Below are 13,363 nucleotides of genomic sequence, written 5' to 3'. Positions count from 1 at the left end.
CATATGAGGAAATTACAAGATTGTGACTATTTCGTCGATATCATGCACAATTTAATTCTTATATAATTCTAACCGCATATACATATATGTGTACGTTTTTATAGTTACATATAAAAAATATATGCACATAATTTTATTCACACATCATATAAAACATGCACATTAAATACTAGAGAAACTTATTATAGAAAAATATCTAAATAAGTGTAATCTTATCCTTTTTCAACTCTTACTGTGAAAATGGTTTCCTTCATAAAATATAGAGTTTATCTTAAAAATATTTTTGAATTTTCAATACCTTGAGATAAAAATTCAATATTCTCTTTATGAAATTGTAAATATACATATAAGCTTCATGTGTACGTGCGTACAATAATAATAATAATGTTGAAATAAAATGAATTCTTAAGATTCCTTGTTAATATTTTGCTACCCAGAACAAATTCGAAGTAAATCGACATTCATGTATGTATGTACATAGTAATGTTGATGTGTTCAATATATATAAAAGAAAATCAACAATTTTATTAATATCTTTAAATGAAATCCATAATAATTTATATAAATATACACATACATATATATATTTTATATACATAATATATACAATGCATTTTACTTTATACTTATAGGTATCGACTCCAACTGGTGTAATATCACACTTTGTAAACCTTCAAGTTGTTGTACCGGAGGCATTTATACTTGGTTCTGGTGAATTGCATGTTGATATGGGCTCAACAATTAATTTGGTTTGCATCATTGAAAAGGTAAGTAGAATTACTTAAATAATAATACACAACCATAATATCGATACACACACTCATATAGATATATTCAATATTTTACACTATAAGAGCAATTAATAAAATATTGCAAGAGAAATTTAAGTATTACCAATTGTTTTCAATATTTTTGTATTACTTCAACTAAGAAAACTGTTATATAAACAACTGATATTAAATTGAGTTAACAATATTTATAGATCATATTTTAGACAAAATAGGCAAAAGGGCTAATATTTATTTAAGGTTTTTTGTTGAATACGTTTATGCGTATTTCGTCCGCCTTACATCTTTTTGGACATAAGCGGTTACCATAATAATATATTGAAGAAAATTTATTGGATTTGTAAGTTTGATAATACTCTGGTTCTAACATCTGCCTGTAGAAATATGCCTCAGTGTATATTTTGATGTACTTTATCGGAATATTTGCGAAAGAAGTGAAACCTACATAAAATGTTATTTTAATTTTCTTTTTTTTTAAATAAATTTTAAATAGAAAATAATTGAAACTGAACTGTTAACTTTAATGTCATTCTAAATATTCATGTTTGTTCATAAATTCTGCTGTCCTACCTGTTAGCTTCAGTTTTTGCTGTCTTTTTGTCACCTTCAATTAATGTATGTATTTTAATATCAAGGTGCTTTCAATCAGTATACGTATGTAAAATAACCCACAACAATATAGTCGATGGTTATAACATGAACTATGAAGCCAACAACTATAAAATTAAAAACTATTCCAAACGAATCATTACTGTTCAATTGACGAACAATAATATATCAGATTTAATGTAATAGTATTCAAGAGCATTTGGCAACACTCTGATTTTAAAATATCATACGTTTTGTGTGTATTTTAAATTCAAAAATCATATATTATGTATATTCCTTTTATGGGTATGATAACTGAAAAATATTTGGTTTGTTGGATAAAAATATTTTAAAAGGACGTAAAGACGTAGGAGGATGAAGGTTGGAAAAAAGGATCATGAATTTATTCAATTATAAACTAATTATTAATTAAAAATTGATTATTTAATCCTTAATTTTTTATTACGATAAATTTAATGAGCATAAAATGCTATAATTACAAATTTGTCTATAAAATAAAAAAGTATTGAATACTTCCTTTCGCTTTAAGGAAGTTTGCAAGCTTTCAGCTAATATACCTAGAAAAATGTAAATTTGGCTCTTAGTAGAAATTTTCTTTGTGGCATCCGAATTTCCTGAAAAGTTCACCAGTTAGTTTCGGTAACAACCAGAACACAAACACCAAATTTCAAAAAAATTCCGCCAATCCATTCTATAGATATAGTAAGAAATGTAAAATAGGACCTCAGGTCGATTTCCCAGCACTGATATTTCCAAAAAATTTATAGATTCATTGCTTCACCACCCCGAATTTAAATATCCAATTTAAAGGAAATTGGTTAATTATTTCTCTTTATATTCGCAACAATTTAAAATTGGCCCGCACAAACGTCAAATTCTCCAGGTCTAATATATCCCATAAGTTGATCGAACCGTGCCATAACCAAAACAAGCATATAAAATTTTATGAAAATCGGTTCAACCGAACTTGTGATACACACGTACACACACAGCCAGACCGATATCTTTCCAAAAGTAGTTTATTTACGCTTCCCTACTATGAAAAAGTGCATTCCCACCGAGAATATGACATCCAATAGTACAGATTTTCGAGAAATTTCGAGCCTTTTAAAAAAAAATTAAAAAAAAACAAAAACCTCTGACTTTGATGAGCTTTATCTCGAAAACTATGGCTCAAATAAAATTAATTGTAAGACTAAAAATAAAGAACAAACAGTCGTCTGTAAAACAAGCTCCTAATGATAATTCCTTTTTGCATGGTTCCGAAGTTATAATTATTTATTTATATGCAGAACCCATCTAACACACATACAATTTTTTGCTGCAAATTGAGCAAAAATCATACCTGAAATTATTTGAATTTGGGGAACACGCTGTATAAAATCTGTAAATTGCAGTAACACAATTTCAACATTTAATCGTATATTGAACACTTTAAAGGTTACAGTGTTTACGTTTTTGATAAACGAGTTTCTTATAATAGCTTCCGGGTGCACATGTACTTGCTATAGCACATATCTATCAAAAATTTTAAAGATTCCTGCAGTTATAGGAAACTATATGAAAAATTTGCACGGGTATCACAGATTTGACGCGTCAACTCTATATTTTCTTGTTTTAAATTATACATTTTTTGCTGTTTAAGCTATTGTTCCCACAAATTTTAAATAAAATATGATCATTTGCAACAATATAACATTTTGTTATGTGTCTTTTGTAAACGCTTTTTTGGGTTCGTATTGAATCTGTTGCTGTAAAAAGCACTATTGAAAATTTTCCATTAATTTTTATTACAATTCCAATAATAAAATAATATTATATAATTATTTTTTTGATACTTCGCCACTATGAACCTAGAAACCTTAAAAAATTTTATATCAAAATATTTTTATATACTATATCTTAATTGCTTTAAAAGTGTGTATTTCCGTATGTTAAACCATAGAAATAAACTAAAATAGAAAAAAATCTAATATTAAAAAACACGCAAAAATTCAATTAAAATCATTCGTATTTGCAATTTTTTTTATTATTTCGCTACTATAGTTTTCTTATTCTCGTTTACTTTTTATTGTAATGGTATAGCGAGCTTAGATAACCATTGTTAATGCCATAGTGGTATAGAGTAGAAAACCTAATGTTGAAGGAAGCAAAATATGTTTAGATCGATTCTTAATTTTATAACAAATTTCAATCGCTGTGTAATAGTTTACAAGCCGTCAACCTCTTGCTGTTTGACAAAGTAACGCTGAAATTTTCATGAGTTTTGAAAGGCACAGCTCGTAGAAGATGAAACGAAAAAAATTTGTCCAAGGAAATTTGACTATGATTAATTTGGAAAAATTTTAATTCAACCAGCATTCCACCTTGAAGTGTGCAAATTGAAACCTAACCGACACGGAGTCAAATAGTAAAAAGAATGAAAATGCAAGCATTTTTTCCAAAAATTTTTTAGTTTGAATTTTTTTAAAACTACAAAACAATTTCATAACTCATACTGCAGCAGCACATCATGTTTGTGTTTCGTATAATATTGAGTCATAAATGCAAACTGTTATATTGAGCTTCCTATAGTTGTATATAAATCAATTTTACCATATATCAATTTCCTTTTTTATTACAGTAAACATATAAAACTTTGTTGTGAGTTCCTATTATACATTCCAAAAATGAACAGTATACACGTTATTGTAAAACGCGTTTCTCCAATAATAATAATCACGAATTGTGGGTGGTTAGAAGTGTTATAAGAATATAATAGTAAAACGGTTATGAAAAGAAAATTTAAGTTGAATTTCAGTCAGAGAATAAAATAGCAAACACTATCGCGTACAAACAAAAAAACCTAGTAAAAAGAAAATTCAATTAAATTTTGAATTTGAATAAACACGAGTAGAGAACTAGAAAAAAAAAATCATAATCATATTTCCATCTCGTATATTATAACAATCTAACGCGTTTCCAACTAAATTTAACTGAATAACGTAAAAGCGAAAAAATAGAAGAAAAATTTCAACTAGAATTAATTTTTCTTTTTCATGTTATTCAAGATTTCTTTTGGAATACCATCAATGTCCTTATATGCTTTTATCACGAATCTATAACACTTATGAAAAAATTTTCGTTTGTACCACTAAGAAGTTGTTGTGTAATACTTTTGGGACTCTATATGTGTGCGATTACTCTATACTAGAGTTACTATTTCATATTGTAAAATAATTCATGATTTAATTTTTCTCCTAATTAATTAGGCAAGCACATTGATTTTCAAAACTGAAAACACAAAGAAAGATAATATAAATCCATGATCAGTGCCATATTCTGAGATGATATTGCTACTGTCACAATGATAATTGTAAAACATTACGCTAGGCTCGTTCAAAAATTTAACTATTCAATCTTGATTCTATCGAAAGCAAGGCTCTTGCAGTCGCCTTGGAACTATAAACACAATTTTCCCCTATGGAAACCATTATCAGAAGTAACAGTATATATACATATATATATTATTTAAATTTTAGCCAAACTAATTTGGAAATGGAGCTATTATTCCAATAAAATTTAGTATTTTTAAGTCTCGAGAAATAAATAACTTACGGTTTTGATAAAAAGCTCACTATAGGAGTTACAGAGTTCACATTTTCAATAAACGAGTTTGAAAATAGTACTGCCGTTAGAATTGGTATGGAAAACTTGTTTTTCCTGATTTATTATATTTTTTTTTTGTTTTTCACATTATGGTGGTTGAATTCAGTTTTGTAGTACAGATTATATATGTATGTAACTTCTACTTGACTTTAAATTTAAATTTCAATATCCTGTCACATATTATACGTCTATATAACAACTGTGTGAATAGTGAATGCATGAATGTATATACAGTACAATTATAACATGAATGAATGTATAGGCATTACTCAAAAAAATATTGATTTTATTTGTACATATTACATAAAGTATAAGCGCTGTGAATTGCAGTATAACATACGCGCTTTGACTCTTATTTCTGTTCTGCGTTTTCCATTTAACCAATCGTATGAATTATGCTACGATTTATCTGAACGAATTTAAACGGCTTTATAAATAATTGATTTAATAGACAGAAATATAACTAGAAAATGAAATATGAATCATGGAATCAATAAAATTGATGCAGTGGCAAGATAAAAGAGATTTTATCTTACCAAGAGATTGAATGTAATCAAAAAACAAAAATAATTCAAAATTGTTATTGTTTTAAACGATTTTTCTTTTAATATTGAGCAGTTATTCAATTTTTCAAAATATTAATAATGATCTTCTTTTTATAGAGTCGATAACTCTTCCTAATCAGTTGTTAGGAATTTTAAGTGGATATCAGAAACTGTAAGGATTTTTAAACCAATAAATGAAAAATAAATGTGAAAAGTAATTAATGATTATACTTAGGTGCTGTAACTTTGTTCCCGTTAAGGTTTTCTCTCTCTATTCTTATTCTCTTCGAACACTGCAGGAAAACGAACTGGCAATATTACTTACTGAACAAACTCGCATAAATATTGTTATGAACAGCTATGAAAAGACTTTGAAATAAAAAGATTGTTGTGTTAAACAAAGACGATAATCGAGGTAGTGGAACACAATTTTTCACGTTCTTTAGTCACCATTCACAATTATGATTGTTATTAGTACCATTCGTCACATAATCGAGAAAATTGAACCCAATTTTCTACATACCTTTATACTCTACATTCCTCATTATACTGATTTATGTCAGGAATATTCGTGACATATGTGTTAACTCAACTATAAAAAATTTCTAAAATGAATCAATTATAAGTTTAGTAAAATATAAATTTATTATTAAAATTTAATAAAGCTAACCTTCATTTCTAATATGAGAAACTTATAATTATAACAATTTTCAGGATTTTTCATAAAAATTCTAAAAGGATTATATTAAATTTTAAATTTTCTCAAAAATTCATCTTACATAAAATCAACTTTTTGAATTCAACAAAATATTTTTACTTTTGAAAAACTGTAGTAATTTAATTTTATTAAGATATTTAAAAAAAAAATAATGAACTTCAAAGTCACAACTTTATTACAGTTCCAATATGTACTAGCTATAGTAAATATTATTTTTTGAAAAAGAAAAACACAAAATTTTGAGGAAAAAAATTTAAACAAAAATAAACAAATTATTATGAGTAAAAAAAAAAATAAATTTCAAAAAATTCTTATTTCCGTTTCATTAAATCGTTTAGAATGTTGTTTAAATTCTAAGAAATCTCGTATATTATTCGAAAAATCTCAAGGACACAAAAATTATTATGACTGTTTATGTATCCATAAATTTGCTCCACATTAAAATTTGTAACGTTTTTTGTTTTATTTTATTTTATTTTGTGTTTTATTTTACTTTCGAATCAGTTGAACTACTTTCAATAACTTTGTCAAGTATAGGTACAGAGTGAACCGCTTTCTTTACGAAAATTATAATTTCACAACTGGAAGAAAGAACTGATGTCTTCACTTGATTTAAAACTATACTTTGACAATCCAGTTTAATGTTCACTTGGCGTATTCATCCTTCAAAATGTTAAACCCCTAAAAGAATCTATTTAAAAACAAGTAAAAAAACAAAAACATTTTGACTAATTAATTCGTGCTACAGCATTCACCCAAACATAGTCAATTCCGAACGACTAGGAAAAACATCAGCTATTTTCTTCTACGTTATTGTGAAATTTTGTAGGTAATCAATTATTAGTATATATTTAGAAAAAATTATCAACTCTTCCCAATGCCTATTTTATTATTTCAATTACACTTTGCCAATGTGTATTTTGTGTAACAAACCAATATTTAATATTTCAATCCTCATAACTTCCTTTTTATTGTTGATTTGTATGCAAGTTGAAATTCGACAAAGAAATAAAGTTGGGTCAAACCAATGGTTTGTATTGTAGCACTTTTCCCTTAAACAAGTGAAAATACTGCTTTTAAAAACAGTCTATGTATATCCACCACACTATTAAAATTATTTTCATTTACAAACGAAACTATTTCTAGGATTGCATATATTTAGGATGAACCATTTATGCAGTCTTTGAAATAAAGCAAAATTTAATATAAACAGGGGTTAACATAATGCTCGATTTTAAGGGTTAATTGTGTGAGTTAAGAAAAATAATTATATTTTTTAATTTCATGGAATTTACTGTTAACTTTTTGCGTTTATAGAAATTTGAAAAAACTTGCGGTTTCAGAAATATAAGGTGTCAAAAATGCATATTTCACAAATTTCAAGAGGCCATAACTTGAGAGGGGGTGGAGATGGAAAAAAATTTTCTTCTAACGAAATGAACTACTTGTTAATGTCTAAAAGCTCCTAAAATTTCAAGCTTCTACAGGCTGGGGTCTAGAAGAAAAACGACATGAAAAATTTGGAAAAAAAGTACTTTAGATAACGGTAAATTTGAACGGCCATTTTGTTTTTCTAAAGTTTAACTATAGTATACCGCGGTAGGGGAAGCAAGTCACTGCCCTTCTGCGTTTGCAAAATTTCAAAAATGCTTATGGTTTCATTGCAACAAAAAGTTAAAAAAGGCCATTTTTAAGGTTTTGGGGGGGTATAACTTCTAGAGGGGGGGAGATAGGTAAAAATTTTGTTCTACGAAAATAAGTTTCTAGTAAAGATCTATGTACGTATTAAATTTCAGCTTTCTATCTTTAAGAATGTAGAAGTTTTGTAAACAGACACACGGACAGACGGACGGACGGACGGACGGACGGACGGACGGACAGACGGACGGACGGACGGACGGACGGACAGAGTGAAACTAATAAGCACTTTTTTTCAAAAAATTTTTGGAAAAGTGCTAAAAAGCTAAAATAATTTGTCTTTAATATTTGAACCAAAACTCGGGCATTTGCTTTAATATTACTGTCTTAACTCGCTTACTTGCCTTAACTCTACTTGAGTTAAGGCAATTGAGCGGGCCAAGTTAGATCTATTAATAACTTCTATTATGCATCCAATAAAAATATAAAATAAATTAAATTTTGCTCTTGAATATTTTCAGTATTCTAGGTATCACGATAATTGATCATTTTTATTAATCGCTTTTTCACTGTAATTATTGACTTTGTTCGTTATGATGAATTTTTTTCATAACCACTCGCTCATTATAACCTATTACAACTTTCAATTTAAAATTGAATAGTTTTTCTTGTTTGTTGTCAAATTCGTTTCCTTATAATTATACTCGTATTATATTCAAACATTGAGAGGTTTACATAAAGAAAACTTAATATTTTTCTTACAATTTATTGAAACCATCAATATATTTTTTCACTTATATTTTTCCTCATGTCCTCGGGTGCTTTTAACACTACGTTCTTCACATTATATTCATTTCCATCTATAGAGGACAACTTGTTGTATTTTAATTTGTATTAAAGTTCTAGTAATTTTTTATGCACAATGAATTTTTATATCGATGCATTGAAAATTTAATTCAAGGAAGAATATTAACAAAAAAAAGAAATCTTTTTGTGAAAATTTAAAATATTCACACTCTTTTGTTTCTATTTGGAAATTTTTTTGTTATCCTTAATCTTCATATTGTATTCTAGACACTAGCTAGTAATTATTACTGCATCTACACAAAATAATAAAAGTAATTTTTTTCAGCAAGGTTTCACAGTTCGCTCTAAATATTATAAAAAGAGAGTAGAAAATAATAATATGGGGAGATTTAAATACAAAAATATACCAAATGGTGTTCACTGATATATTCTTCGGAAATGACATCATTTCTTTACAAAATTGATGAAGACGGATATGAAAAAATGAAAAATAGAAGAACAGTTTCTTTCTTTTTGTTTTTTTTTCTTTTGTGCTTTTATTTTATTTTCGGCGAATATAAATCTAAATTGTGTATATAATAATACTGTGCATCATGTTATATTTATATATAAATATGTATATATTTTGTACTTACATAATATTATAACATGATTGCATGCAGCAATATTATTTTTGTTTAGTATAATATCGTAATATATAAAATACAAGAAAAAAAACAAGAAAAAAGAAAAAGGATATTTTTTTAGGGAGAAAATAATAAACTTTTGTTGAGCATCAGTGGAAATAATGTATATTTGTATATGTGTGAAAGTAGTTGCTGAGAAAAAGAAGGTCAATCGTGTTCTGCAACATAAAAACAGTAAAAACAAGAATATTGCATAATAATATTTTTATACAGTAATGTTTTTGGCATAATATTGGGTGATTTGGAAAGCATTGTTTGTACGTGTACACATAGTGATGTTAATAATATGTTGAAGAAATTACATATTACGTACATACATATATGAATAAAATTATTATGTAGTTTTTATATTACAATATTACTCAACATATGCTTTTTAACAACATGTTGTTTTGTTGTTGATGTTATTTTCGTTCAGCTTTGCTATTTTTTGTTACTGCCATTTTTGTTGCGATTACTTTCTGTTTTCTTTCATAATAGCATAGTTTATAGTAAATATATGAGTGCAGAAATTTTAATTAAGTTCATTAAAAAATTTTAAGTAAGAACTACATAGCGTACGTTTTTTATATGAAAATGGTCAGTAAAAATTAAACTCATAGTAAATATTTTTTTCTAAATTACTTTGTGTACTTACCGCTTTCGAATGCAGATATATTTAGATCTGTATTGCTTACACGGAAATATATATATATTAAAACAAAGTCATACTTATTATTTGAATTAATATAATTCAATAAATAATTTTTTAAACGATACCATCGGCATGTTGAATTGGAGTTTTGTAATTTTCTGTAACTAATAAAACTTCCGCGAAAATTTCTTCAATAAAAATAAGCTTCTCATAATTGACGTTGGATCATCACGTCAAGATGAATATAAAACTCATTTGTGTAAATTGTTAATATTAACATTAAACGCAATCTGGCGGACCATGATGTTTCACCTCCAAGGAGTGAAATTGTGATCCAAAAACTGGACAAAAAAAGATCAACATTTTTGTAAGCTTTATTTTTCCAAGTATTATATGCTTAATTAAATGTGATATGGAGAAGAAGAAAAGGCTGGAACGCCGAAAATTCTAGTGTGCAATTATGAAAGTTGACAATATACATGAAGGAGAAGCACAGGCAATGGTCAAGCTCTTTCATTCTCCGTCAAATTGTGGACAGGTTTAACTGATTTACGTAATACCGATAAAAATATTTGTTAATATTTTTATCACTTAAAATTTTTTTTTCCAGAATTTTTAATAAGTTGGTTATAATGGACCTAAGTAAATAATGTGCAGTGTATTCATACTCATTTCTTTACTTATACTTACATAATAATATGGGTATCATTTTGTATATTGTCTCGTACATGAATATTATGAATTTCATTTTTCATGTTTTTGGTTCAAGAAAATTCGAAAACTTGGTGAGAATATTAATAGGTTGTGTATTAAAGTGGAAACGTCCTTGCCAGAATAATATTTATAAAATACATGTATAAATAATTTTTCATGGAATCTACATAAATAAAATTTTTGTAAATATACATACACATGTATAGTATATATGTATATATATTATGTGTATCGAAATATCAATACATCTCCTATTTCGCACACATGTTCACTTGTACTTACAATGAATAATACTGAAAAATTTTCCATTTCATTCCCATGCATACATATTATACATACATATATACATACAGATATTATTATTATTGTTATTATTTAAATGTTGTCAAAATCAATTGTTTTGATATTTCAAAGAACAGAAAAAAAAAACAGAGGATTCATTTTACTTTTCATTTTAATAAAAATCACACTTGACAATTTTCTAAAAGTACAATTCTTTATTATAGTAAAAATTATACATAGAAAAACTCAGATGTAATCTATTGAAAATAATTGAGAATATTTAAAACAAAATATTAGAAATAAGAATTATTGTTATTTAAAGTAAAATTATTGCGATTAACTTTTCGAAATCAGGTGGTGGAATGATGAAAAATGTGCAATGAAACATGAAATTAAAATATTTAATGGGCATAAAAAAATGACATAAGAAATAGTAAAGCGTTATTAATATTGATTTATTGTTGATCGATGAACATTTAAAAAATATGATCAATTTAGTATGTGCAAATATGAAATTCAAGGAAAGTTCACGCAATTTGATTATGAGATTTGAAATTTCAGAACACAAGTATGAAAATATTTTTGTAAATGCCAAACTATAGAAACAAGAATATCTTTATTAGCCGTATACACAGGATGTACATACAGCATGTATAGAAAGAAATTTATTTCAAATTGGCTCGACTGTTATTGCAACCACTTTAACAGGTGTACAATAGAACATTTTTTGACTTATTCTATTAAAGCTTTGATTTTAGATAAAACGGTGATTTCAGACATTCACTGCAAAGGGTGGACAATGAGCTACTCGAGAAGCATACAACGAGATTCATAGATTACTACTTTCAGTTCAGATAGAGAAAAACATTTATATTTTTAAAATATTTTTAAATAAGGCTATTTTTTCTACTGATATGCTACTCATAGTCCATCTAGTAACAAAAAATTCATAGTTCATCTGGCTATAGAAAAATTGAATTTTTATGAAAAATATTGAAGATTTGCAAATAATGCTGTAATTAATTTTATTTGCGCAAGATGTTTTTTTACGTATGGCCTTTAAAAATTTTAAGGGTTTAAAATTTATCGTTCAAAATTAATTTTTGCTTAGTAGATAGCCTTCTGTTATACATAAATTTACATTTTGTTGAAAAACACGTTATTGTATATACATATGTTATATGTACATATATTATTTTACAAAAACTTATTCACTTAAAGGTGAAAATTGTGCAAAAATTCTAATCTGACCCAGACAACAAGGCAAGGAAATTATTCTTCGAGGAACATAATAACTCCCTCTTTTACAAAAAATTCTACATATATTATAGAAATTCTACTCAGTATACCCTATCTCCCTACTTAAGTATATAAATAGCATTATTGCAATGTAACCGATATAATATAAAGAAGTGATAATTACATTGAATTGATTCAGGAATTAATTAATGTGATCAATTTGATTTTATATAAGTATATAACAGAAAAAGAAAACTATAATAACAATCAATTCTTCTCATACATTTTACATTTCAAATAAATTATTGTTCACTTACACACATTATTTTATACTCATCTCTATATATTGTACTATTTGAATAGATGGGAACAAAAATATTTATTATACTAACTTACTTCCATATTAATATTTACAGAGTCCAACCCCACCTCAATATGTGTATTGGCAGAAAAATGATCGCCTAATTAATTATTACGATTCAAGAAGAGATATAACAATTGAAACAACACCTGGTCCACGTACACAAAGTCGACTGATTATTAGAGAACCACAAATAGCTGATTCAGGTAATTATACCTGTTCAGCAAGTAATACAGAACCAGCTAGTATATATGTATTTGTATCCAAAGGTAAGTGAATTACAATAATATTATAAAACTTAAAATATAGACACATACATTTGAACAATTTCATTTAGTAATGTTTATATAATATGTAATATTGTAATATTATAGAAAATTGTAATGGAAAAACGAAAACACAAAAGAAATTCCTTACAAAATTTTCCTTGAATAAAGGAGAAAAATTGAAAAACTAATTTTCTTCTCTTTTCTTTATTTATAGGTTAGAAAAACAGGTTAAATAATTAATATTAGCTTCTTAATCTTTTAAATCCTTATGAAACTTATTTACGAGTTCAGAAAGTAATATTTCTCTTTTTTCGCAAATAAAATATTGAATGCTTTGTATATAGATTATTTAATTAGCTGCTCTTCTGACTAACCATTATAATAAACATACATACATGTAAGAGAATATTGATGATTTGTTAATT

At 26.5% G+C, this 13,363-nt stretch overlaps 1 protein-coding gene across 3 annotated transcripts in view; it reads left to right on the top strand.

Annotated features, from left to right (window-relative positions):
* Positions 1-13,363, top strand: part of LOC129610922 (zwei Ig domain protein zig-8) — a 94,538-nt gene that overhangs the window by 68,863 nt on the left and 12,312 nt on the right. For all 3 annotated transcript variants that reach the window (XM_055523741.1, XM_055523742.1, XM_055523740.1), the window contains exons 4-5: positions 633-767; positions 12,725-12,938. In XM_055523741.1, the coding sequence (XP_055379716.1) occupies positions 633-767; positions 12,725-12,938 (349 nt within the window). The remainder of the gene's footprint in view (positions 1-632; positions 768-12,724; positions 12,939-13,363) is intronic.

Source organism: Condylostylus longicornis, unplaced genomic scaffold (genome assembly GCF_029603195.1).
Source record: "Condylostylus longicornis isolate FDR11 unplaced genomic scaffold, ASM2960319v2 ptg000048l, whole genome shotgun sequence".
In the NCBI taxonomy this organism is placed as follows: domain Eukaryota; kingdom Metazoa; phylum Arthropoda; class Insecta; order Diptera; family Dolichopodidae; genus Condylostylus; species Condylostylus longicornis.
Note: the sequence above shows the minus strand (reverse complement) of the source record. Positions and strands in the feature narration are given on the sequence as shown.